Raw genomic sequence first — 25734 nt, forward strand, 5'->3', positions numbered from 1 at the left:
GAGGAAGTGCTTTTAGTTATGCGCAGGCGTCGGTGCAGTAAACTCAGGATAGACGCACTAGGCAGGGAGCGCACAGACACTTGGCGAGTACTAATTTTTCAATTTCGTGCGAGCAACCGCCCCTCTTAAATTTAAAAAGCACCCCAGCTGCTTTACACTTATACGGACGTTTTATTGATTGTTTGTCAAATATATTTGGGAAACGCTAGTACGAGCAACACGAATGTCAACATGAACTTTTTTGCCCAGCAGGATAGCATGTGGTATGTGTTCAAAGTTCATAATTGGGTTTTTGAATACAGAATTTAGTTTAATTCCTTGTGTCAACCCGCACATTTTAACCCAAACTGAGGTTAAGTTAACAGGTCGTATTTTCCTCATATGCACTAGATTATTTTTCTTCAATGAGGACTAGCTTTTTATTCAGCGTTATTGAAATTTAGGAGACTTTTTATAAATCCCACGTTTTTATTGTGGTTACTGCTAAGGAATTCATTTTTCGGAACTATTTTTGAATTTGCACCCCAAATTTCATCGACACAGTCCGTAATTTATTCCGAAAAGGGTAAAGGTACCCAGTGCCTTCTGATTCATAGGATGAAATCTACAATTTAAAATGAAACCAATGAAACTGGTGATCTGCCTTGGACGTGCTAATGTTTAAAGGACGTTAAAGGTTTCATGAAAGTTTTCCACATTATAGGTCTTAACTTCTCTAAGGGTTATCTGCCAAGAACAAGTTTTTTTTTAGTTCAGGATATACTGGTCTGTTTTTAAAAAGCCTGTTGTGTGATCAGTGCGTCAATCAATCAGCTGATAAAAAGTCACTTTGAATTGCACCCCAGTTCCTATGTCACCTGAAGGGCTGGGGCCAATAACTTCAGTAATAACTTCAGTAAAGGTGACTTTGTTTCAGGACTAGAACTGCAGCTTGTGTCTGGAACGTCCTGGTAACCTTTAACCACATACCCACCTGAAGGCACCTGAATTCTGCTTTGCTGTAAACATGACTTTGAAAAGCATCTGTCTTTAGCCCGTTCTTGACTTACGTTAGACACAAAGTCGAAACTTCGCCAATCCAGCTAGCTCAAGTAAAGTCCTTGTTGCTTAGTAACCAAACGTAAATCCTAAAGCCGTAAAGAAATGTAAGTTCCTGTTCCTGTTTCATTTTCTGTACATAACTCTCTTTAAAACTGCATTGAAAATTAAGTTATAATCAATCTCAAACCTTTGAGAAGTGATTCCATAATTGTTTAAGAAAGCACATACAGTAGATCATTTTTAATTTACAAAACACATATAGGGCCATGTTTCATTAAAAAAAACAACTGGTAAAGTGTTTTTGTTTTATTTCAGAATTCCTTGCCAACAATTTCAGTTTTCTGTTTTATCTTTTAATACCACGACTTTTTTGTCACTAAAATGTAATGTGAAGGTAGTGTAACAGCACTTTAGGGATACAGCTCTTACTGTGATATTGTGTCTGGTTTGTTATTTAAGTAGTAAATGATCTTCAACATCTTTGCACACGTGGAGGTACAGTACGTGATTACGGACACTTAGCTTCTGTATCTCTGTCTTGGTATAATATTCATCGTGGGCCTTGTCAATTGCATTTACTTTTTTATATAATGTGACCTCATTTGTGTGTGTGTGTGGGGGGGGGTCTCATTCCCCTGTGAAAAATCTGTCTTGAGTCTAGTTTTAATGCAAACTCTGATCTGCAGACCATTTGCAATTTACAGACATGGTTTGTGGTGAAGTTTGGCTTCTTTCAAGAGCCAGCTGGATGAGATCCTCCCATCAATTAGCTACTAGTTACCTGTTACCTGTTGGAAAGTTTAATGGGACTTTATTAGCTGTATCATGCTAAAAACGCAGGTTTTTCATGTGTCCACCAAAGTGTGGTAATTTTACTATGGTGGGAAACTGATATATCTCCTGGTATGTGCCAGTGCCACATTAGTGAAAGACCTTTTTTTTACCAGGGTAACAGTTGATTCATCAAATGCCTTGCAATGTGAGTGTCCCCACTTTTTTGTAAACACACCCATCAAACTTGGATTTTGCTTTATCATACCCCCATGTAATCTTTATATTTCTGTTCTAAAGACTGAACCCTGTTAATCTTGACCTGACTGACCACTGTAGGATATGTCTTCATTCGGGCTCTTTGTTTTCAGCTCTTTGACCTCTTTGTAGTTGAATATTCTGTATCTTATCAGAACTATTTTAATATTAGTTTACCATCTAATATTTCGATTTTTGCAATCTTAAGAAATATAACTTGGTCTTGCGTAACCTAGTATTTGTTGTGTATTATAATTTAACACAGTGTACGTTATAATACACTTTCCCCTGTTATAACAATATAAATTCATAATAGGCCCAGTTAAATATTTCTTCTCTTGCCTGCCCTGGCTCAGAGTCATACTGTTTGTGTACAAACAATAGAAAGGTGGCTGAAAGGAAGCTGTGCTCCGGTGTAGGCCCAAAAATGTTCTTTATCTGTTTTTCGACGTTCTTGAGCTTTAGGCAAAGATAAAAAAGGATGAGGAAGTAAACTGCTGAAATGCATGGTGCTAGTCAGCCCAAGGCACAGCTTTCTGATACTGAAATGAGTCTGCTCTGAGGGGCTTGTTGAGTAAATGGATTCCAGTTATCACACATCCTATTTTTTCTGCATTGTTTAAAACCCTTTGATTGCAATGCTCCTGTTGAAACAATAAAAAAATAGAATAACAAAAACCGGGAGTGGTGGTGCCTTTGTTTAGGGTTGAATTCCTCTCACACAAGGGACGAGTTTCCATGCGCAGAATGTGGGCGGTGTTGTTTGTGCTGTTAAGTGTACTGTGGTACAGCATTTTCCTAAGTTGGCAGTGAGTTCCCACTAGTTCCCACTATTCTCTGTATTACTTTTTGTTTTCAGATGCTTAATTGTAGATTCTGCTCCAGTAATAGAAAATGCTTTTTACTCGGGAACGTTATTAATAATCAGCCATTTTGCATTTTATCTCAAGTGGCTTACAGAGACCAAGGGGTGAAATTTACATTTGCAGTAGCGCGCCTGAGGTCATGCCCAGTGCTTCAGAGGTGCGCACTTTACAGAAACGAAAAGTAATGCTCAGATTAGGTCTCAGTGAGTCAGCAGGCTTTTATTTTACCTGAATCCCATAACTGGTAATTCTGAAAAGGGCATCGACTGACTGTAGCCTTTGGTTCCACTGGCTGTGCTGAATTGCCCAGGGCTTAAACAGACCCTGCTTATCACACAGTGCATACCTTGCCTACTGCACCACCTGGCCTCATGCATAGAATCAAATACCTACTGAAGGTGGGCTGATTCTCAAGATGGGATTGTTCCAAATTCAGCTCAGTGCTGCAGTGGAATCTCTTAGTGTGCCTAACGAGGATGGGCATGTAGGAATAGCTGCAGTCTTTGCAGAATTATGTTGCCAATGCTTGGCTGCTGTGCTTTCAGGTTTGGAGCCCAGCCTGCAGCAGTACCCCTTTGAAGAGTGGCACCTGACAGGGCAGGACTTACTGCAGCTGTCCTACAAGGATCTGGAAGGGCTGGGGGTGAAAAAGATTGGCCACCAGGAGCTCCTTCTGGAGGCCGTGGAAAAGCTCTGCTCACTGGTAAACGAAACCCTTTGCCACTTTTATCGATCAGAAAATTATTTTGCCATTCTGTTACAGCATGCACCATCTCTGACTTCGCACGGTGTCTCTGTACACCATGGCCGAGTGAATTCACAGCTCAAGAGTAGTAACATTAACCAGCGGGGACCCAGTTTCAGGAATTGTAGGTAGTCTGTTTGCTATACATTTTCTAAAAATGGGGTTGTGGGGTTTGGTTAGAAAAGGTCATTACTGGATCTTCCTATGATCTACGAGAAATTGGATTTCTTCTTCATTTTACTAATTTAGTTTTCTAGATGTGGTCTAGCAATCACACAGAATGTGCACAGGCAGATTTACCGGAATCAAAATCGGAATCTTAAGAAGTCACAGGTAGTAATTATTTTATCTATTTTTCAGCAATGTAATTTCATGCAATGGTTGCGTGAAAATAATTCCTAGCAGGTTCCTCTTTTAGTCATTTTCTTTGCAGAAACCGATATTAGCAAGTCATCAACCTTTCAGTTTACCTGAATTCCATAATGGCTAATTCTGAAAAGAGCATTGACCGATTGTAACCTTTGGCTCTTCTGGCTGTGTTGAATTTCAAGGCCATAAAGGAGCTACAGAGCATTAAATAGGACAGAGGACTAGTTAGCCATGCAAGTATTTTAACTCTGTGCAGCATTCTGTTTACCCAGCTGTTGCAGGCTTCAGGGTGAAAGATTTACACTCTGCTTCCTTTTTGCCACAACCTGCCACTTCACACATTTAAATCCTTCACACTTTTATTTCTTTTAAAACTGTTTTCACCTTTCCTGTGATAAAAGTAAACAGGTCTTGGCACCTAGTACAATAGCTGACATCAGGTTGTCAGTTGCTCTCATCGCCTAGTCTGTGATTGGAGGAGAAATCTATTTTTCTCAGGTTTCTGAAGAGCTCTTTAGATTTTTACAGAAGTTCACTGTCAAGGACATTACATACCAATGTTAGTCAGGAATATGCTGAGTAGTGGCCCACAAAATATGCTTGGAGCTAAGATAATATCTAGTCCTTTTAAGTTGTTAGTTTATTCTTCTTATTTATGATAATAGCAGCTTTTTATTGCAAGTTTCCAGAATAAAATACAATAAAATATAAAATATATAAATATGTATCTTTCCATTGATTTTCTAACCACTTCATCCAGTTCAGGGTTGCTGAAGAGTTGGAGCCTATCCTGGCAGGCAGTTGGTGCATAGCAAGATACACCCTGGCCAGTCCATCACAGGACACACACAGACACAAACACACACACTCACATCAGAGTCGTTTTTTCCTGTTTAAGTCAGTTAACCAACCAGGAAGTTCTTTGGTCTGTGGAAGGAAACTGGCACACCTGGAGGAAACATGTGAACATGGGGAGAACATACAAGCTCCACATAGATATATGTGTATATATTTTAAATTACGTATATTAATTTCTTCAGTTTCAATAATAAATGAGAAAACATCAAGAGCAAGAAGGCTTTACTTTTTTTTTGCATTTCAAAATAGTGGAAAAGAATTTGCTGAGAAGTGTCAAGGGAAATTGCTTGCAAATTGTTTCCAGGTAGTACAAGCAGAACAAAAATAAATGAAAGGTTCTTTGAGTAATGAAAGAATTAGTCTTCATCTGTGAGTGTCACATGAGGACTGCACTAATGCCCTAATGACGTGGGAACTAGCAAGCTTATCTGATAACGTGTTTCTCCCAGATTCAGAATAAATATGAAAATTCTCCTGTTAAGGCTCTGCTGATTTGGTAAAAATTCGTTTTTAGTTCTGTACTTGTCTGTTCTTCTTATCCTGCTTTACCCTGTGCAGGGTGGCAGGGGGAGCCAGAGCCTATACTTATAAGCAGCAGGTGCAAAGTAGGATACACCCTGTTGTAAACCATTGTGAACCTGGGGAGAACATGCAAACTCCACACAGACAGCACCCCAGGTCCAGAATTGAACCCAGGGCTCCAAAACAGTTAGGCAGCAGTTCAATCCACTGCACCTCCATGCTGCTTGAGAATTTAACCTTTTATTTAATTCTTCATTTGGCTCAGCAGCATACAAGGATACTAAAATTCGAATGTATTATTAGATCACAAAGAAACGTTTTACACTCCTGGAAGTCTATGACGGTTTACCTTCTTGTTGAAAACTCCTTTCCACTCTCCGCTGTGTCTAGTTCTCTGTCCCAAATGACAGGTGACTGGGAGGGCACTGATCTTGAGTGAGAGAATAAAGTCGCACAGACAAGAGACTAGGCACCACGTAGTGATCATAGATACATCTGCCCATGGGTGAGAGGGTCGGGCAGTGTGTCAATCATTTTTTTAGAACTGGGAAGAACCAAAGTTACTATTGTGTCTGCGGCATAATTTGGGACCTTAATCAGAACTGAAGCCCCCAGAAATTGCGGTATACTTCACAAGATGGCGGCTTTCTGTTTGGCTTGGAATGTGTGATTTATAGTTGGGTGTGGGAAGAAGGTGTTGGGGTGAGGGTGAATTGACATGGAGTTTAGACAAAAGCCTCTGAGAGAAAGCAAGACACAGCTTCTTAATGTGACGTCCTATATAGATAGGGACCATCAGTTGTTCTCTACCTCACCCGCCCTTGCAGTAAAGGCCCTTGTTCTGAGTACAGGTTGAGCTCAAGGATCCTGATACTGCATGTCACGTCATAAGCCAGCTTTGACCAGAAGTCTGCAAGCTGCCACATTTGGCGGAGTGCTGGGAAGGGTCGGACTAGAACAGTAAGTTGTGCAATTTCCCAGAAGGCCACAGGCTTGCAGTGATGTCAATGACACACACCAACCCTCCTGACAGGTGCTGTGGAGCACTCATTGTGTCAGAAGATCTCCTTTTTCCATGTGAGCTACAGGAGTCATTGCTGGGAGCTGCTCCAAAAAGTTATACAACTGGCAGCTCCCAGTTACATTAAATGAAAGATCCCCCCCCCCCAAAAAAAAAAACTGTGAAAAATTGACTACCTTGTTCTCGTGGCCAGGTTGTTGCCCCTCAAATAATCAAGTCCATACCAAATAAAACTGTACTCCCTGGCGTCGCCTTGCAAACATGTTAAAATGGGGGATGATGTCTGCATTTCTTGGATAAGCGTGGAGAGCTGACGGCCCGCTGTGTGCTCTGTGTTTTGCGAACAGAATTACGGTATGTCTGGGGAGAGCATGCGCTCGGTGACGGAGAAGCTGCGCGGGATGGCCCACTCCCTCCAGATGGGCATTCAGAGCCGCTGGCGAGTCAACACCTACAACGGCCAATCGGTGTGCAAGCTGCCCTCCGAGACTCTCGTCTGTGTCATCGAGCTCATCGTGGCCGTCAGGGGTTGCTTCTCCTGGCTCAACAGGTATGCTTCTTTTAACGCACCTGCTTGAAGGGACCGGCCTTTTTTCTAGAAATTGTGTCAGTGTAACAGGACTCAATGACACTGAAGTGATATCTCCCCCATGAATTCCAGACAATGTAGGATTCTCCCTCTGCAGACAACCTGGTCTCTGGGCGTTGTGCAGTTTGCCACTGTGACCATGATCAGCTGCTCCCATCACACATGGACTAGTGTTAGAATTGCTCACAGCTCTGCAGAGCCTGAAGTGCATCTATCTGCACATCTAAAAGTAAAGTCTTTTTCATTCAGCTGTTCCTCTTTATGTTAATAAACCAAAGGAGAAGCAGGGAAAACAGGGCTACAACTTCAAAGACGGAGTGACCGAATTACAATCTTCTAAACTCTACATTTCGGGCATCTGGATTGCAGTGATGGTTGTTTGATCATATGACACACTTAAAAAATTTCTGTTCATTAAAATCCCTGAAGTCTTGAGAATCAAACAAAGTTCGCATCTCTTATGCTCGCAGAGAGTCTTTGCTGAGCCACTGGTTGTTTGCCCTTTTTTATTTGAACACAACTTCTCATCCTTGATCCTGTTTAACTCCTACTACCCATCTGCTTTAATAGGGGTCATATTGAGTGTTTTATATTTGCTCTTTATTTGTTTAATTTGTTTTTGTTCAAAAAGGCAATGTTTTGAATTTGCAAATGCAGCTTGCAAGCCAGTCCGTTATTTTAAGGCTCTCCCGACAGCGAATTGCGTAAGACCTAGGGCAGAATGAGGCACATGGCACAGACATGCTCGTCTGACACGCCCACTTGTAGATTCACTTGTCATGTGACGCGCAAGCTTAGCTCCAGTCTTACTGACTTCACTGCCAGCCTTCGGCCTGATAAATCACAGAAGCTGAGTGGTGAGAAAGCTGAGAGCGCTGTAGCACACAAATCCCATCCCTGTACCCTCTGCCAATTGTGAACCACCACCCTTATAAATCCTAAACACAGCTGCTTTGAGTCATGACCCCAGATCAAGCCCACAACATCGGGATAATAGAGCTCAGTGTGATAGAGTATAGTTTCTTTCACCCATCTTATAAATTTAATGATGATCTTTTTGAATTTAGAAATATTCATTTGTGTTAGTATTCATTCATTTATTATTTTATTTTCTGCAGATTTTTTGTTTTTATATAGACACTGTTCTTTTACTGAGGATATATTGGTCTAATTTCCCTTCCTGTAAAATATTGATATTAGGATGTGCTCACATCATTTTGAAGCCCACCTAATGGTGAATTCTTTTCTTCTGTCAGGTACCTGTGTTCTCAGCCGAGTGACTACATTCCCATTAAAGACATTATCAGTCACTGCACGGAGCTGAGCTGTATTGTCCACAAGGTTAGTGCTTGGGGTTTTAATTCCAGGTTTCTTTATATATACAGTATATACTGTATGTGGTGTTAGGAGATTGAACCATACAGGCGGAGGCACACTCGTGTGGAGAGCCAGTTGGATTCACCAGTGTCAGTCATGGAGGTTCTGGTCTGTTTAATTCCTCATCTGCTACAAAATTGCCTGCAGTCACTCGAAAGCCATTATTAGGTCTTAGTAAGGCAGTGTCTTCAAAAACGAATTTCCTCAGGGGGAGTGAACAGGTACGGAGCTGTAACAGGATCTCCTGCTTCATCATGAGCCCTGGGGACACTCCATGGTAACGACAATTTAAAGGTGGCTGGCCTTGTGTAATTCAGTCACTGATCAAACACAGCATTACTCTCTCTCCCCCGGCTAGCTGTGGGAGGCCGTTCATTGAAAATGGTAGGAGCTAACCTAGGACCTGCTGAGTAGGAGCACCCAGTGATCTCTGCTTTTTCAGGGCTTAATGAAGCTCCTTCTGCAATTCTAGCAAAATGAGGTTTAAACATTACAATAAGCAGATGAAACTCATGCCTGTGACCCAAGATATACTACTGATGAGCTTGTTTAAAAGTAACTTTGTTTAGTGGTTTGTTAGTTTTTGTCATGGTCATAAGGATATAAAAAGCATTGTGAGTGCGTAATGTGTATACAGCAAAGTGTTTTTTTACCAACGAAGTGTTTTTTTTTTTTAAAAGTACAGTAAAATCAAACAGCAGTTGTTTAGCATCTCTTTCTCTAAGCTTAAAGAGGTCAGTGGTGGTGCAATTTTGCAAAACTACCTCACCTACACAGATAGGGAGCGGAGGAGGAAATACAGTACAGTGCTGTACGGGAGTGTGTGTGTCTTGAATTCCTGGCATGATGTAACGCGTGCCCCCGTCAGAGTGGAGTGGCTGGCAGATCTGGGCCGTGGCTCTCTGCGCAGAGCAACACCCAGAATCTGGTTCGACAGGTTGGCAGGACAGCGATCCCAGGATGGTATTCACGAGGGAGTGTGCCTGGTTGTGTCGAGGGCGGCCTATGGGATTAGGTCAGAAAAGAGCGATGGACTTTTCCATTGTAGTGGGGTACACAGCGAGGCTCGGCACTCTCTGTGACTGAGGGTACAATATTGCAAATGTCTGACTCACCCCTGCATATCTAGGGGGAGTTTTGTGTCAGGATTTGAACGCTAATGTGCCACAAACACCGACTGCCTGTGGGATATTGTAATTAGTTATTTAACAGACACTTGTATCCAGAGTGACTTACAGACACCAGGAGAATGTTAGATTCAGAGGGAGGGGAGAGAGACCTGGAACTGTGTCTGGAGATGCTCTTCCACCTGGGGCCTCAATTCTAAGTCCTCAGAGCAGAAGATATTGTATCAGCTTTCTCACACACACACACACACACACACACACACACACACCTGCAGTTTCACTGATTTCTCTGAGCCCTGATTCTGTGGTTTTTGCCTCTGGTCTGTGGGTTGGATGTCATTTTCACCTTGAATCGCTATCAGAAACTAAAAACTAAAAGCAGCCAGCAGCTACTATACATCACCCCACAGTATCTAACTGCCAGTCAACTGAAACTCAGCAGGTGAGAGCCTGGTCAGTACCTGGATGAGAGACCTCCTGTTAAAGCTAAGGTTGTTGCTGAAAGCGGTGTTAGTGGAGCCAGCAGGGGGTGCTCATCCTGCAGTCTGTGTGGGTATAAATGCTCCAGTATAGTGATGGGGACACTGTACTGTAAAAGAAAAAAAGGCACCATTCTTTGGATGAGATGTAAGACTAAGGTCCTGACTCTCTGTGGTCATTAAAAATCGCACTGCATTTCTTGAAAAGAGGAGGGGTGTATTAACCCGGTGTCCTGGCCAAATTTCCCTCTGGCCTTTACCAGTCATGGCCTCCTAATAATCCCCATCTATGAACGGGCTTATCACTCTGTTCTCCTCCCCACCGATAGCTGATGTGCGGTGAGCTGTCATTGCATCATCCAGGTGGGGCTGCACACTGGTGGTGGTGGAGGGTCCCCACTACCTGTAAATTATTATTATATTAAAAGGGGGGACATGAGCTTTGAAAAGCAAACAGAGATTAGTGCAATGCACATTGACACCTTTTGACAACTGTTTTTGTCTTTATTTTTGTCCAAGACACAGACGTTTCTCAGTTTCTTTGCTGTTATATCTTTTTCACTCCAGATTACTTCTCTTCAATGCCCTGTGATTGTGCAGTATGAAAAGAATGTTCTGATGTGATTTTATGTTTCATGTCTGTGACCTGCAACATTCTCTCAGCTGTTCAGTCCTAGGGGAAGCAATTTCTTTAAATTTTTTACAGTAGTATGTGTAAAATAAATTTAATTTATTTAATTTCTTATAATTGCATTCAGCATAAGTGCAAGAATTGTGAATACATTCAGTTTATTTTGTGAATAAATGTGTTTCCTGGCTGTCCAGTAATTTAACCTTTCTAGTCCGCCCAGCTGTACGAGTGGGGACCAGCATTGCCAGGGTTAATTTCTGTGATGGTTGTGCGTCCCCTCCAGTTGGGAAGCCCCATACCCTTAAGTCCACTTAACTGTACAGGAACCATGAGGAACTCTGGCCTGATAAGCTACTGTGACTCTGGTGTTGACTCGACCTTTTTTCCCATACTCTCAGGCAGACTTGGCTCAGGTAGACTGCGTCGTTAGAAAACAGGCCATACGTGTCCTGGGTTGTACACAAGCTTCCAGCTGTCAAATGCAGATTTCCAGCCCAGTGCATCAAGGTGTCTTTCCCTTGTATGGACACAACATAAGAACAGGTTACAAATGAGAGGAGGCCATTTAGTCCAACTCGCCTGTTTGGTATGTAAATAGTTAATTGATCGAAGGACCTCATCCAGCCATTTCTTGAAGGAAGCCAAAGTATTGGCTATAACCGCAGGCATTGGTGGGTTTTTTTTCACATTCACAGAACTTCAGTGTAGCACTTCCATGTACTGTAGTTTCTGCTTGTGTCGTCTGGTTCAATTTTTACTTTTCATTTTGAAGATGATGTTCATTTTGTCAGTGCTGTTAAGAATTCTGAATACTTGTATCGGGTCTCCTCGTCGTCCTATATGTTCAAGACGAATGAAGTTCAGTTCCTTCAGGCTGTCTGTCTAGGGCAGCAATATCTTGTTTTGTAACACGATGACCAAAATTGTACACAATATCCTAAATGAAGCCCAACTGGGATACCCTTTCAAGACAACATCACTTGATTCGAAATTCTACACTTTTTGACTACAGTATGTAGCCTAACATATTGTTTGCCTTTTTTATGGCGTCCTCGCATTGTCTGGAAGGCATACAGTAAGTGATGTTTCAACACAAACATGTGAATCTTTTTCATAAGGAGAGACACCTGGCAAACTGAACACGTCGTGAAGTTTGACATTTTTGATTGCCAAGTTGGTCGAAGTTTTGTTTGCGATCTGAAACTAGTGTTGGTTTTTGTTAAAGCCATGTCCTTTTTAATTTAATTGAATTAAACATCCCATAATCAGTTAATAGGATAATTGTTCCACTATAGGTCAAATGAGTTTGAAATAAGAATTAGATTAATTCACCCTTGTTGTGTTTTATTAAAAATGGCATGAATTGTACACTTTTTCTTCTCTATTTGTTTTCTTGTTGTAATGCAAAGCCCTGTACTGCACATGAAGTGAAGCTGAGCTTTTTCAGACAGATACGAGTTACAGCACATACTGCACCATGAGTGCGGAATTTAATTAGATTTGCAGAACAGAAATCTGCTAAAATTGTCCCAGCCTTCTCCATTGTGACTCGGTGCCCTTTGCAGGCTGTGTTTAACGTGTGTTTCCTGGAAAAACAAATATCTGCTGGATATTTTTAGAAACCTGCCCGGCCTCCGCTGTGTCCACTTTGTCCCCCTGATTAACAAGACTGAGGCTGTATAATTGTGGGATAATCTGGGTTCACATGTCACGTCTCTGGCAGAATAATGACGTGATGAAAGAGTGCCTCTTCACAGAAAGAGATGTTCTTCTGTGTAGGGCTATTAACCTGCGTAATAATCCTAATGTCATCTTTGTCCATTTTGGGGAAAAGCACCAGAAAATGCCAACAGGTTTTTTTTGGAAAGGCTAAGGTCACCATTTGTTTTAAAGATCACCCTGCCAAAGAGGCCCCTTTTTCCTCCTCCAAAATTCAAGCCCCCGTCTCTCATCGCGTGTTTATAACTTTCCCGGGTGACAGGAGCACCCAGACCATATTTATATCCCAGTGAGTCGGGACCAGCTTAAACAGGACGTCTCAGTTTTCCGAGCGGGACCGAGGCGCTTGCAATATTTGTCCGAGGCTTGTCTTACACTCCAGTCACTTGGCTTGTCTTGCCAAAGGAGGAAAGCAGTCGTGGAACGAGAAATGTAAAATAGAACGAAAAAATACAAAAAAGTCAAAATGACTTCTAGTAACAATATGCCTCTGAAAAGCACTATTCTGAATAGCATGTGGGTTCTTTAAACCAAGCAGCATGTTAACCTTCATGAGCTTCCTACTCAATTAGAAAGTGCTGAAGAGTATTTGGCATCAAAAATAAGTGTGTCTTTCAGAAGTGACTTCAGAGTCCAGCTCAGTATTACATCTCCAGGGTCTGTAGCAGAGGGTGCTTTTCACCTGAAAGCCTTTTTCACTTGAAGGTCTACTAAGGATGTGAGACAAAAAAGAGGAAGATGAAAAAAGCCAAGAAAAATACACTCCTACTTTATAATGACTGACCTTTTCCTGTCAGTCATACGTGTACTGTAACTGTGGATTTCTGTGGATCGTACTTCTTTTAAAGCTTCTGTTCTGTGCCCTGCATTGCGTGAACTTTAAAAGGGGCTTTTAAATTTCACACAAAGGTGAGTTAGTGTCTCTTGCAATTACTTTATTTGACAATTTCACTAGTGTCTTTTTGTATCTTTGCTGGAAATATCCAACGAGTTTTGTTTCTTAACCAGATGCATTGCACGTAATAATAGTAGGACTGTCTGCTTCAGATTCAAAAGTGATTTCCCTGCCTTTTTGTGTCAGGAGCAGCTATGAATGAGTCAGTTTTATATCTCAAAAGCTTTTTGTCTTTTAAAATCACTTTTTTGTTAATGACCCTCGCATTTGAAATTTGTTTAATGTGTGAGAGTAGTGAATCATGCCGTGAGTTACTGTACAGTAAATGTTCCTTGTAGCTAATGTAGCTGAATAACTAATGTCATTGTTACAGCTGCAGTTGTTGGCAGATACTTATCCAAAATTGCTCAGAATTGAGTAGCAAAACATGCGAGAAACACTTAATAGAAATGCTGACTTCTGCTTGGTTGTTTTCTGCTGTTCTGTCGTGTTGTACGAGATCTATGAAATATAACACCTTTGGCAGTTTCACAGCTTGATTTTCTAAAATGAGGTCAGGCTTGCTGAGGTCCTGTTGGAGAAGAAAGCTAGGGTCACCTTTTCATCTGTTTTCTAACATATGTGTGGCTGAAACAACCGTAGTCAATTATAGTAAAATAATTAAATAACAAACTACAGCATCAATGTTACTTTGTTTGTAGGTACCTGCCTTCAGGGGAAAAAAACTCTTCCTATACCTTAATGTCAAAAACGTGTTAAACAGTGAATTGGAATACGTAAGGCAGCACATAAATTAATTACATTTGAGCTACTTGTGGATGCGTCGTTTCTTCTTCTGGATGTGGAATGGTTTTTAATTTAACTGCAGACACTCTGTTCCATCAGTGAGTCAGCCCTGGCTATGCTAATCATTTCTGCTTTTAAATATAATGAAGTTCACCATTTTTAAACATTTTTTTTTAAATTTCCTTTCGAGAGTAAATGCTTTAGGAAGTGCAATCAGCACTAGCTAATAGAATGTGTATATCTGCCTGTGCTTCCTACTCTGTCAGATTATAATGTCACATAAAAGATTGTGTGTAATCAGTCCAGCCATGTACTATAAAATAATATAATGTATCACTGCATTTCCTTGTTCATGGTTTTTGTCATAAAAATAGGAGTTGTCTTGGGAGAATGTTCTTCAGATCACTATCACACGCATTTTATAGCAGTTTGTAAGGAATTTTTCTGACAACAGGAAGGTAGTTTACCTTATTCAAATGCACCTGGTTATTATAGTCTTTATCGCAGTTCTTTGAAAAGATATTTGGACTTGAGTGGAATATCAAACCAGTACTTTGTGGAGTACGTACCCTGAGCTTATGAAAGGCTGTGGAATACCTTCTCAGAGTAGTGCTGTACATGGTCACATGGTCTGTCTTTTCCCAGCATTATCTGTCATTGTAATTTATTGATTAAGTAACTCCTTATGCAGGGCGGTTTCCATTATAGGCTCCCATTATGTCTTAACGATGCCTGTAGAGGTCTCCTCCTGCAGGGCTGCAAGATCAGCGGGTTGATTCTGCACTACCTTAAGATTGAGGGAAAATTGTGCAACTGGTCCAATCAAGCCAGTCATGAATAGAGGTTTAGCAGATAGGAGCTGAAGTGGAGTTAAAAACCTGCAGACTGGGCAGCTCTGCTCTAATGTACCACATGATCACCAGCAGATTTACCACCCTTGGTTTGCTCAGCACACACATTTCTCCTCTGGTTCTAATCAAGCTCGGCAGTGAAGTACCGCATTGCGCATTGAACTATAATTAGAGACAAATCTATATCATTAAGTCACACTGTGAACCATCCATCCATTTTCTAACTGCTTTATCCAATTCAGGATATCCAATCTGGCATGGGAGAGCATGGGAGGTGCCTCTTCTAGAAAACAACAAGCAACACGGGACGCCAGTCCATCATAGGTCACACACACACACACACAAGGGCTACCCTTCCCAGAAGCCAGTTAGCCTATCAGCATGTCTTTGGAGTGTGGAAGGAAACCAGGACACTCGAAAGAAACCCTCACAAGCACAGGGAGAACATAGAAACTCCACGCATATAGAACCCCATGTTCAGAATCGGTCCCCGGGCTCCAGCACTGAGAGGCAGCAATGCTAAACACTGGGAACCAGTGAAAGAGTAATCAGATTCTTAAAGCAAGCCAGGAAGCATAATCCCATGTATCCGCCTGTGCTGCACAGCCAGGAGATACTAACGCCCCCAGCCCCCCCATCAGGAAACATCCTTTGTTTTATAACATAAGTGGGATTTACCATGATGGCATGATGGTAGAGAAGAAAGAGGCATGGGGGTCAGATGAACTGTGACACTTCGATTTTACCTCTTTGCGGGACAGAAATACTGAAGGCGTGAGCATGATGAAGGTTCAGATGGCACAAACCATGGTTACTGGGTTTCCTATCTACCACCTGGCTTTCAGGAAACAGTTCTGGTTAGATAGGGGAACTTTGTTGTGCAAAACAAAACCTTTAGTATATCTAATTTCCTGTTGTTTTCAGGACTGAAGTCCCAATTATAACTGGAGTATAAAAAATGTGCAACCCTGTGGAACAAGAACACTTTCCTTCATGAGAAAAAAAGTCTCTTATTTCCCTCTGGCAAGTGAGGAAGGGATTCTGGATATCTGTTGAATGTAACATGAGAAAAAACATCCACATTGAACAGGAAACACTGCACTTGTACATCGATAGCTGAGTAAAGATATTTAAGCCTTTAATGAGAGTTTACTAATCTTTCTGCTTGTCCCTAGGTAGTGTTGGTGTATCTGTTTGTAGGGATTAGATCTCTTGAGGAATTTGTGAAGTGTGGCAGATTTGGATAAGCAACATTGTGCTGGCACAAGAATTAGTGTCTGTGGGTGGCTCTGGTTGAACATCTTTGCCATTGCACGGAAGGGAATTGGACTCAAAGAATTTATAGAAGAGCTCTGGGTCTCCATGCACATGATGGTTTAAAACAGAGGACCCTGACAATTTGATGGGATCCATTTCAGGTTTTACAAGCTGTAAACTCTCATACAGATTGTCTTGATAAAGAATGGACAATTCTATTACAGCTTCGCAGGTCTGCCTGTGTAATCTTAACCAAATAGAGGTAAAAAGAAGGAAGAATCAAGCTCCCGCTATTGGTGTAGAGTGCAATAGCAGGCTTGTTTTCATCAGGAAGAGCTCTGATATCAGGGGGTTAACTAATTCACAAGTTCCATTGACAGATATGAATTTGAGAGGAGTCAATGAGAAAGAAAAATGCAATTGTTCTGCCTACCTGAGAGTCACAGTAAGTCTGAACAATCCTGACTTTTTCTCTACAGTTGCCACCAGCTTGCTATATTAGGGATCTTCTTTTTTAAATATCTTTTTATGTGCACCCTCTTTTAGCAATTCAATAATTTTCTAAAGCTTTTCTATTTTCATTTTAGAGAAATTTAGGTGGAATTAATAATGCATTATGCTGGTGCATTTTAAGGTTTTTTGAGCTTGGTTTTGAATTACATGAATAAGAAAGTAATTTACTTTGTGAGAGCTTGTACAAATAGCAGCACAAGCCAATGTTATACTGTACAGTATGTGTGGCCTGACCCTACAGTATATGAGCCTATATTAGGGATGAGCCAAATTCTACTCAGTTACCAATTTGTGTCCTAACTAGTAAGAGCCTAGGATGCTAACTGGTAATTTAGCTTATTTGATCCATATCCAAACAGAAAAAGAGAAAATGAAAGTGAACTAAAATGGGAAAGAGGACCTTTTCTTGGGTCAAGAGATTTCACTGGTATAAAAAGAGATCTTGATTGTGGGATCAAGGTTTCCAAAAATATTGAGATTCAAAGCCAGCATCGCCTGTGTCTTTTTTTAGTATGGGGGGGCGTGACAAAGACAAAAGCTTTTTTGAGCAATCCGACTTTTTTATGCCTTTGCAAACGAATATTCAAAAAAAGATATTTTATAATATATAATATTAAAAATATTACAAAGTAAGTGGGCTGACAGCAGTAGTCCCAGTCTGTGACCTTCTGTGTTATTGTGATTCAGTGTGTTTAGTGTAGAATCTGCCATTCAGAGGTGGAGGAAGGCCAGGTTTGCTATGAGCAGCTGCTGTGAAGTGAGGGGAGCCATCAAGCACAGCAAACTGAGATCGCTCGCTGTGAAGATTTTTATCAGTGTTGTATCAGTGTATCAGAGCTGCTAGTCGCATCTGACAAGGGGGCTTGAGCTGTAGCTGAACTGGCACTCTCTGCAATGGAAGAGGCTTTGATTGAATAAGCTGTTTCTGCTGAGTTATTTCTGATGTGTGGGCCATTGCATTCGAGATTACCCAGTGTTTTTTATCGCTTTTTTGTTTAGCTTTCTACACCACAGAGTGGTTCTCTATATGCTTCACCACTTTTGGCAAAGGATTAGTCCACTAGATCTAAACACAAAACATGCATGGTAGTATGTTGTCTGTTTTCAGCAGGGCCTGAGGTTGATGCTTATACACGAGGTACCTGAAATCATTTTAAAAACTGTACAATTTAGCAAAGTTTTGATGGGGTGCTCACTAATACACCTGGGCTCTGTGCATATTTTGTTGACTAAAGTGTAAATATCAGTTATTAATAAAAGATAGTTAAACAATCCACTCTATTTGTTGAACCAAAACCCTTGGTTAGCTCCCTGGTAAAAATAATTTACTTTAACTTTAAGGCTGCAGGTTGATTCATTTTTCCTCTCTAAGACTCCTTGACTCCATTTTCTCTAACTCAACAAAATGCTCCTTTTCTCCTTTACAGGACATTAATGCCTATGAAAAAGAGAAAGACATCATATCGATTGTGAGTATCCTGAGTTTTATTCCATGACTTTCTGTTTTCTTTCTTTATCCGAGTTGAATTGAGAGGATGAATTGTCCTGTCATTCCTTGTCTCTGTTAGGATTCCAGCAGACCTGGGAAACCATGACTATTCCTTCATTCCATTGCAAAGGAAAGGGACCAGATCCCAGCATAGCAGTGTGATCATTTTTTTCTCATTGATCATATTTCCTTCTCGACTGCAGCAGCCTGGGGGGATTAAGAGTTATTTGAAAAACCATTCCCAAACAGAAAATAAAAACGTTTCTTCTTTCTTAGTGATGCCAGTGAACCCACAGCCAGTATTGTACACACAAATGTATCTTGCAAGGAACACCTGTCAGATGGAGAGCAGATATTTGAAGAGCTAATAATATAAATAAGTAAGGTTCATATAAACACCCTCATAATTTAAAATGACTAATGCTTGCTCTTAGAAACACCATGGGAAAACTGAAATATGTTCTTTGTGCAATACATATACACACATATAGTATCACTGGCCAAAGTAAGGTGTGTTGCGTTGATAAGCTGTAATAAGCTGTGTGTTTGCTTGATTTGACTTTATACACAGAAAGTTGAATTAGAAGTCTCTTTAGGTGGCTCTGCTTTCTAGTATTGTATAAAGGTCAGAGCTAATTAATATTCCCATTCACAAATTCATATGTGCTAGAGAAATCCCCATGGCATCTCACCAAGAGGAGTGCCTGAAAGTGCATCATGAAGTGCTGGGGTTCACATAGAGGGTGGTGGCAGTAGTGCAGGACAGTACAGCAGTGTGTGTAGAGGAGGCGTGAGGCAAGTGGGCCCCCGTGTGTGAGGTGCTTTTGGAGAGACAAGACACTGTGCCCCCCCCCAATGGGACCTGATCGTGTTCCTTCTGCCCGTCCTGCAGTGCCGAAAGCTGGTGGCCATCTGTGACGACGTCCTCAGCAGCTGCCCAGAGAACCTCCTCAACCACACTACCAGCCTGGAGAGCGTTGACCTGGTGCCTGCTTCTACAGGAGACAATCTGGTACCGTACCCACCCTCCCCTTCCCTTGCCTGTCTCCCCGGCTCTCTGCTGGACAAGCCGTGGAAACCTGGCAGAGCTTCTGTCTGGCTGCTCAAGGTTTCAGCCTCTGCAGATGACACCACAGGACGATCTCGCCTCTCTCTGCGGGGGTCTGATGGGCAAGGGGCGAGAGGATTCTGAGACAGCAGCAGCCTACAAGAAGTGCTTTCAAAACCGAGAACAACAGGCACATCTTTATCCAAAGGGTGGTGGGGGGGTGGAACAATCTACGCAGACGTGTTGTTGAAGCCGATACCCTGGCTTCTTTCAAAAAACAGCTGGATGAGAAACTACCAACTAGCAAATTGGCGAGATGGGTGGATTGGCCTCCTACCATTTACAACCTTTCTTAAGATCAAACAAATGTAAAAGCTGCATAAAATGAAGTGTTTAACATCACCACATTACTACATTAAACTACATTTAAGAGTGGGATTTCTTCAGGTTTTATTCATTTTTCTGCTCTTCCTTTCCAGTTTAGGCTTTTAAAAAATTCTTACCTGCTTTCATCAGCTGTAACTTTAAAAATGAATTGAAACGCCCATACCCATACTCGCTCAAAAATGAAAATGTTCCTGAACGCGTTAAGAACTGAAAGGTTGATTCATGTTCGGTGGGGGTGACACAGTGGTTAGTATTGCTCGCTTGCAGCACTGAGGACCTGGGTTCCATTCTGGACTGGGGGTACTATCTGCATGGAGTTTGCATGTTCTCTCTAGTCTCTCGCATTGAGTTTCCTCTTACAGTTCAAATACATACTGGAATTGACTTCTGGAAAAGTTGTCCTAGGTGTGAGTGTGTGTGTCTGTTCATCTGCCCTGTAACTAACGAGTGTCCCAAACATGGTGTACCCCTGCTTGGGCCCATTGCTTGCCTGGATAGGCTCCAGCTCCCCTGTGACCCTGAACTGGATAAGGCGGTTTGAAAACTAATGGGTGTTTAGAGTGTGTCACAAGTCTAAAAGACCCTCTTTGCACATGGGGTATGGTTATGGAGTAAAGCTGGGTGTATTTTAACTTTTCGACTCTGTTGTTTTGAAGACTGATTACAATCAAGTGCATATACAGTCTAGAAAAGTATCTGTGATCTGGCACAGCTACAAGAACATAGCAACACCAGTATTCCCTTTGAGGCTCCACACAGTTACTGTATATGGAGAAATTCTCATTGCTTCATGTAAACACATATAACCCCAGTAGGAGTACTGTTATTAACCCTTTCAGCCTTGCAGGTTTTTTATGCACAATCGTAGTGGTTTTCATTTCCACTGATACATTTCAAGTTACAAGACACCCTGTTTCTGTTATCCAAGTGAATTCTGCTCCCATGCTTTGATATCTGCTGCCCTGTTTGCAAATGGCTTCTGTTGCTGGGCTGCAAAAGAAAAGCTTTAATTTTATCTAGGTAAGATGGCAGGGTACCCCTTATCCTGGTAAGAGGATGGAGTGGTGGATGCAGTGAAAACGCATGCCAGGGAATGATTTATTGGAATTTGTTCAAAAGCATCTTTACGGTAAAATGGCCAACATTGATGGGCTGAACTGTATCTTTTCTTTCGTTCTTAATAGACATAAGTGAAAATTGACATGTTCTCCCAGTAAAGGTTTTATAAACACAGATTTGGCCTTGTTGGCACCAGTGATGCTCCCAGCATCAGACTCTGACATTGACGTTATTTGTAGTATATAATTAGAATAAGCCATTTGATCCACATTAAGACATTTATTAAGTTTATTAAGACATTTATTCAGGTCAACTAGGCCAAACCTGTGTTTATTAAACATCTGGAGGAAGAACTTCAGTGATCGCTTATGTCTATTAGGAATGAAAGAACAGATCGTGAAGACAACATACAGTTCAGCCCCTCACAGTTGGTTATTTTTCTTTAGACAGTATCAGGCCTAGTTGTTAATGTTAGCAGCATTAATTATTTTAAGATAAAAATGCCTAGTACAGAATTAGAACAAGTAATACCGTACTGTAGGTTTATTCCATGCTGAAAAGAGAAGAAAGAAAACGCAACATTTCAGCCGTGGAGCCCTCTTCAGTACTGAATTAGTAGTCTTTTAAAATGTCTAGTAGTGCAAAATCAGCTTTTACGCAGTTTCCAGCTGTGTACTGTTAACTGACCTTTAACTATAATAACCAGAGGGACTTAAATTATTTTCTTTAAAATTTTAAGATCTATACCAGATTCTCTCTCAGCCACCTTGTAATGCGACTGAAAAGTTTCTTCATCCTGTCCTCATAACTCATCTTTCAAAACCCTGGAGTTGCTCTTCTTTGGACTTCCTTCTGTATTTCTTGGTCCCCTTTGTAATGTTGTTTAACTACTGGAGACCAGAGCTGTGTGCAGTACACCATATTTGTTCTAACTACTGGAGACCAGAGCTGTGTGCAGTAGTTCAGGTGTGGTGTAACTAATGCATTGTACAGTTTCAGCAGTCTCTCTCTTGACTTGTTTTCTATATCCAGAATGAAAGATTGGGTTACCAGCAGTGCAATCATTCCTGTCTAATAATAGTGGCCTCCAGGAACTTAATGCGAAGCCCTGCCTGTCCAATGGTCTCTCAATGCAAACATTCTGAGGAAACGTGCGCCATCGTTAATGGATACAATAGAAATCACTGCCTGATAAGTGAATTTGTAATTTAATGTCGATCGGGGTGAACTAGCTTTTCTGTTTCACGTTATTCATCCTGGAATATGTTAAAAGCAGATCTGTAAACTTTCCTATATCAAGTTTGTTTTCAATGTGCACTTTTTAGGATTTAAGGATTTGTTCTAGTGGTTTCTTATAAATTCTTCTAAAGAAATGTTTAGCGTTAGCTAAACGTTTTGCTTCCAGGAATGTGTATAAGGTACAGTCTTATAAAATCTGACTGGGGTAAATTCACATGGTCATTTTCAAGTTTTCCTCTGCTTATATTGTGAATTTGCAGTGCCGTACCATAGACTCCATCATGATTTTTATACTTCTATGTTCTTTCACATTGCTTTTACCAGGAGTTTACTGCTTACATTTTGATTTTTCTGTTATATACACCAGTATTATTAGGGATTTGTAAGCATCATGATATTCAAGAGACGTGGCACAAGAAAGTGTTCTGAGTTACAAGATACGAGATCAATAAGAAACAAGCAATATGAGCTTTTTTGCTCTCATTTTCACTTTTGGCACTTCCCTGTGAGACAACCGAACATATCTAGAGCATCACTTGTTTTCCTGAAACATGAGGAAGTGCAACTTTGTTTAGCAGAGAAGAGTATATAATTAAAGTAGAGTCTAGTCCGATTGATCTCAACCGCATGCAAATTGTATATCTATTCTAGTCTCTTGTCTCTCTCTGATACTACTGTCTTCTTGCGAAAGTCCAGATTCTTTCTTTCGGGAGGTATTATTTTAGTTGATTTTACTTGCTTATATTAAAAGGGTGAATATAAATATAAAATTCTTCTTTTGACCAGCATGTGGTCCGTTTTCCATGAGCATTATATGGTGTGTACCATATAATGTGTTTGTACCATGGTGTGTTTGATAGAAGAGAAGTTGCCTTAAATCATTTTCTAAAGTCAAATATTAAGAGTCTGGGTGACTTAGGCAATGATGTTTGAATTATTTAGAAATCTGAGTACTTCGCTCTTATTTTTACGCAAATAGTAGTCTGCCTCTGTATTTATTGATTTTTCTTGCATCTGATTTGCATAGTTTTGTTTAGTTGCTCCTAGTCCCAGTCCTGTGAACTCTGTAATATTGGATTTTCCAAGTATATTTATTTTTTGGAGTTTATTTAATAACAAGCTGTACCATGGTGAAGCAGAATGAATATTTGCTACACGTCCAGGTCCCAGAAGGCACGAGTATGTTCATACAGCACAGATTTGGAAATGTGTAGAAACAGGTAATGAGACACTTTCTGGATTTCAAAAACACGCTGTGAGTTCCTAGGAATGTGCTGGAGGAAAGGCTGGTTAGGATTGCTGTTGAGTCACATCCATTCAGTAAAAAATGACATCTGAATCCAGTTCTCACAGGTAGCTGCAGGAGAGGAAACTGAGAAGCACATCAGCGTAGAAAACCAATCTGAATCCCCTTGCCAAGGTATTGCACAACAGGCATGTACCTCACTTCCATTCCTCGCCTGTAGTCTTGAAAATTAATTTCTGGAGCTATTTTTGATAGGATGTGTGCTGTGCTGTTATCTTAACAGCAAATTATTATAGGGAGCACCAGTTGAACCAGTGCCTTTTCATTTCAGGTGCAATGCGTGTAAAAATTGTATCCTTGGCAAGCAGTACTCTCCACAAGCCCCTGCAGGCAGAAAGACAGAGGTTAATGGCTGAAAGAACTGGCATGGATAAGGCTTCTTGGATGCAGTTGCCAGCTGTAATGATTGTATTTGGTTCTGTGGTGAAGAAATAATCGTGCAACCTTATTTAGAAAATAAACAACAGGGAGGCGAGATTAGCTTTTAGGTTCCATCACAGAATTTCAGAATGTGGATGACATTTTGGGCAGCCCAGTGGTGTAGTGGTTAGCATTGCGCCCTAGCAGAGCTGGGTTCCTGGGTTCAATTTTGGAACTGGGGTGCTACAGTATCCGTGTGGAGTTTGTATGTTCTCCCCATATTTATGGGGGTTTCCTCTGGTGCTCAAATTGCCTCCCATAGTTAAAAAAATGTAGTGATTGTTAATTGGCTTCTAGGAAAATTGGCCCTAGGTGTGTGTGTGTCTGTGGTTGTGTCTGTCTGCCCTGCAGTGGAATGGCATCGTGACCGGGTTGTATCCTGCTTTGTGGTTGTGGTGGGATAGGCTCTGGCTGCCCCACAACCCTGAATTGAAGAAGCAGTTAGAGGATGGATGGATAACATTTCTGCACCTTACGTTTCTGCAAGTTACAGTATAAACACTTGAGCCACTCGAAATGCGGTATGGGGACGCAGTTCCTCATGAACTTTTACTGCAGCACCACAGAAAGTACCCTCACTAGAGGCATCACTGTGTGGTACAGCAATACTACCGTGCATGACAGAGATGCACTACAAAGGATATGATTTACCATCAATCAGTGAGATCCACACCATCCGCTGTTGCAATAAAGCCCAATCCATCATTCAGGATCCTAACCATCCCACCCACAAAGTGCTCTCCCCCCTACCCTCTGGCAGGCAGTAACGTACTGTTAAAGCAAGGACCACTAGACTCAAGAACAGCTTCTATCCCACTGCAGTGCGCATCCTCAACAGCTAACTGCAGTTCCTCAGGCTCAATACACATCTGCACTATGCTCTTTTTCACGGTCTACCATGTTTGTTTTTTTTGGGTCTCACTACTACATATTCATTATTCCACAACATATTTTTTGTTCCTGTTGTCTACATTGTGTTGTGTTGTCTGTTGTATGTCCCGAGAGATCAGTGCGATTAAGATTTCTGATGTGCATGTGGCCCTACACTACTCTACTCATTAGCATTAAGCACAGCAATATCAGTAGGCATGAGGTTGCAGGTTTAGTTTTGTGTCGGGGATACTGAGGAGCTGTGGGAAACTCTAGGGGTGCTCGTGTTAATGTGGCTGTCATTCTGAGTGATAAGGCTGAGCCTTCACAGGCAGGGCTTGCTCGCTCTTCTTCCGTCTGCCGGACGGAGCCGGGTCTGACTCACTGATGAAACTGGCTCTGTTTTCTCTTGGCAGGGCATCGAGATTACATCCACAGGTTCCAGCCTGCACTACGTCACGGGCACCGCCGCAGAGGTCAGTCGGCTGCCTTTCAGCTCATGTTCAGCTAATGGTTCTGATTTGCAAGGGAGGGGAGCTCTCTTACGGAGGGATTTATCATTCTGTGTTGCCAGTAATTCAGTGCAATCCTGTTTTTCTGTGTTTGATGGATCATAATTAGGGCTTTCACAGGAGCACAGGTGTGTTTGTGTGGGAGCACAATTGTAGGACTTGTTCTATCATTCACTGTTTTCCTCCTATATGCATCACTTTCTATGTATTGTAATTGCGGAGCCCTGCCTTATTCCACGAATAAGCAAAATGTTGGCGTTTCGCTGTAAGTATGTATTGGTCATTATTTTCCTTGGGAGCCAATCACTCACTCCACAGTGAATGAATCCGATGGGTACACAGTGTGCCCTCAAGGCCAGCGTAGACCAAACTGTGAGGGTTGCTCATTATGATACCTGATTGTTTGTTACGAGATGGCAGGCCTGTCTAAAATATGGCCACTGGAAATTGTGCTCTGTAAATGGTTCAGGCCCTTGTAGACACAGTTAAAAATTGTCTGCGACAGGGGGCATGAAAAAGGCTGTGCGTTTTCCATGATGTCTCCTTCCAAAGTATTTTCCCATTAAAGGAATTTTTCTGAGCTCCCCTCCCCCTTCCACACCGCACACAGGATGACTTATGCTGCAAAGTTGTCCTTCTTGGGAACCGAATGCGTTTCCGAGGTTAAGCAGGCAGTGTGTAAAAAGCTCTAATTTAGCACACGTGAGCAGGCAGGAATATTATAATTCG

At 41.5% G+C, this 25734-nt stretch overlaps 1 protein-coding gene across 2 annotated transcripts in view; it reads left to right on the top strand.

The window, feature by feature from the left end:
• The window catches only part of cnksr1 (connector enhancer of kinase suppressor of Ras 1), a 49990-nt gene that overhangs the window by 425 nt on the left and 23831 nt on the right, over positions 1–25734 (top strand). The window contains exons 2-7 of one of the 2 annotated variants that reach the window (XM_015349182.2): positions 3482–3639; positions 6799–7001; positions 8297–8381; positions 18103–18144; positions 19057–19176; positions 24910–24969. In XM_015349182.2, coding sequence (XP_015204668.2) covers positions 3482–3639; positions 6799–7001; positions 8297–8381; positions 18103–18144; positions 19057–19176; positions 24910–24969 — 668 coding nt within the window. The remainder of the gene's footprint in view (positions 1–3481; positions 3640–6798; positions 7002–8296; positions 8382–18102; positions 18145–19056; positions 19177–24909; positions 24970–25734) is intronic. The other variant, XM_015349183.2, reaches the window with a different exon arrangement.

The sequence above is a fragment of the Lepisosteus oculatus genome, chromosome 11 (assembly GCF_040954835.1).
Source record: "Lepisosteus oculatus isolate fLepOcu1 chromosome 11, fLepOcu1.hap2, whole genome shotgun sequence".
Taxonomy (NCBI): domain Eukaryota; kingdom Metazoa; phylum Chordata; class Actinopteri; order Semionotiformes; family Lepisosteidae; genus Lepisosteus; species Lepisosteus oculatus.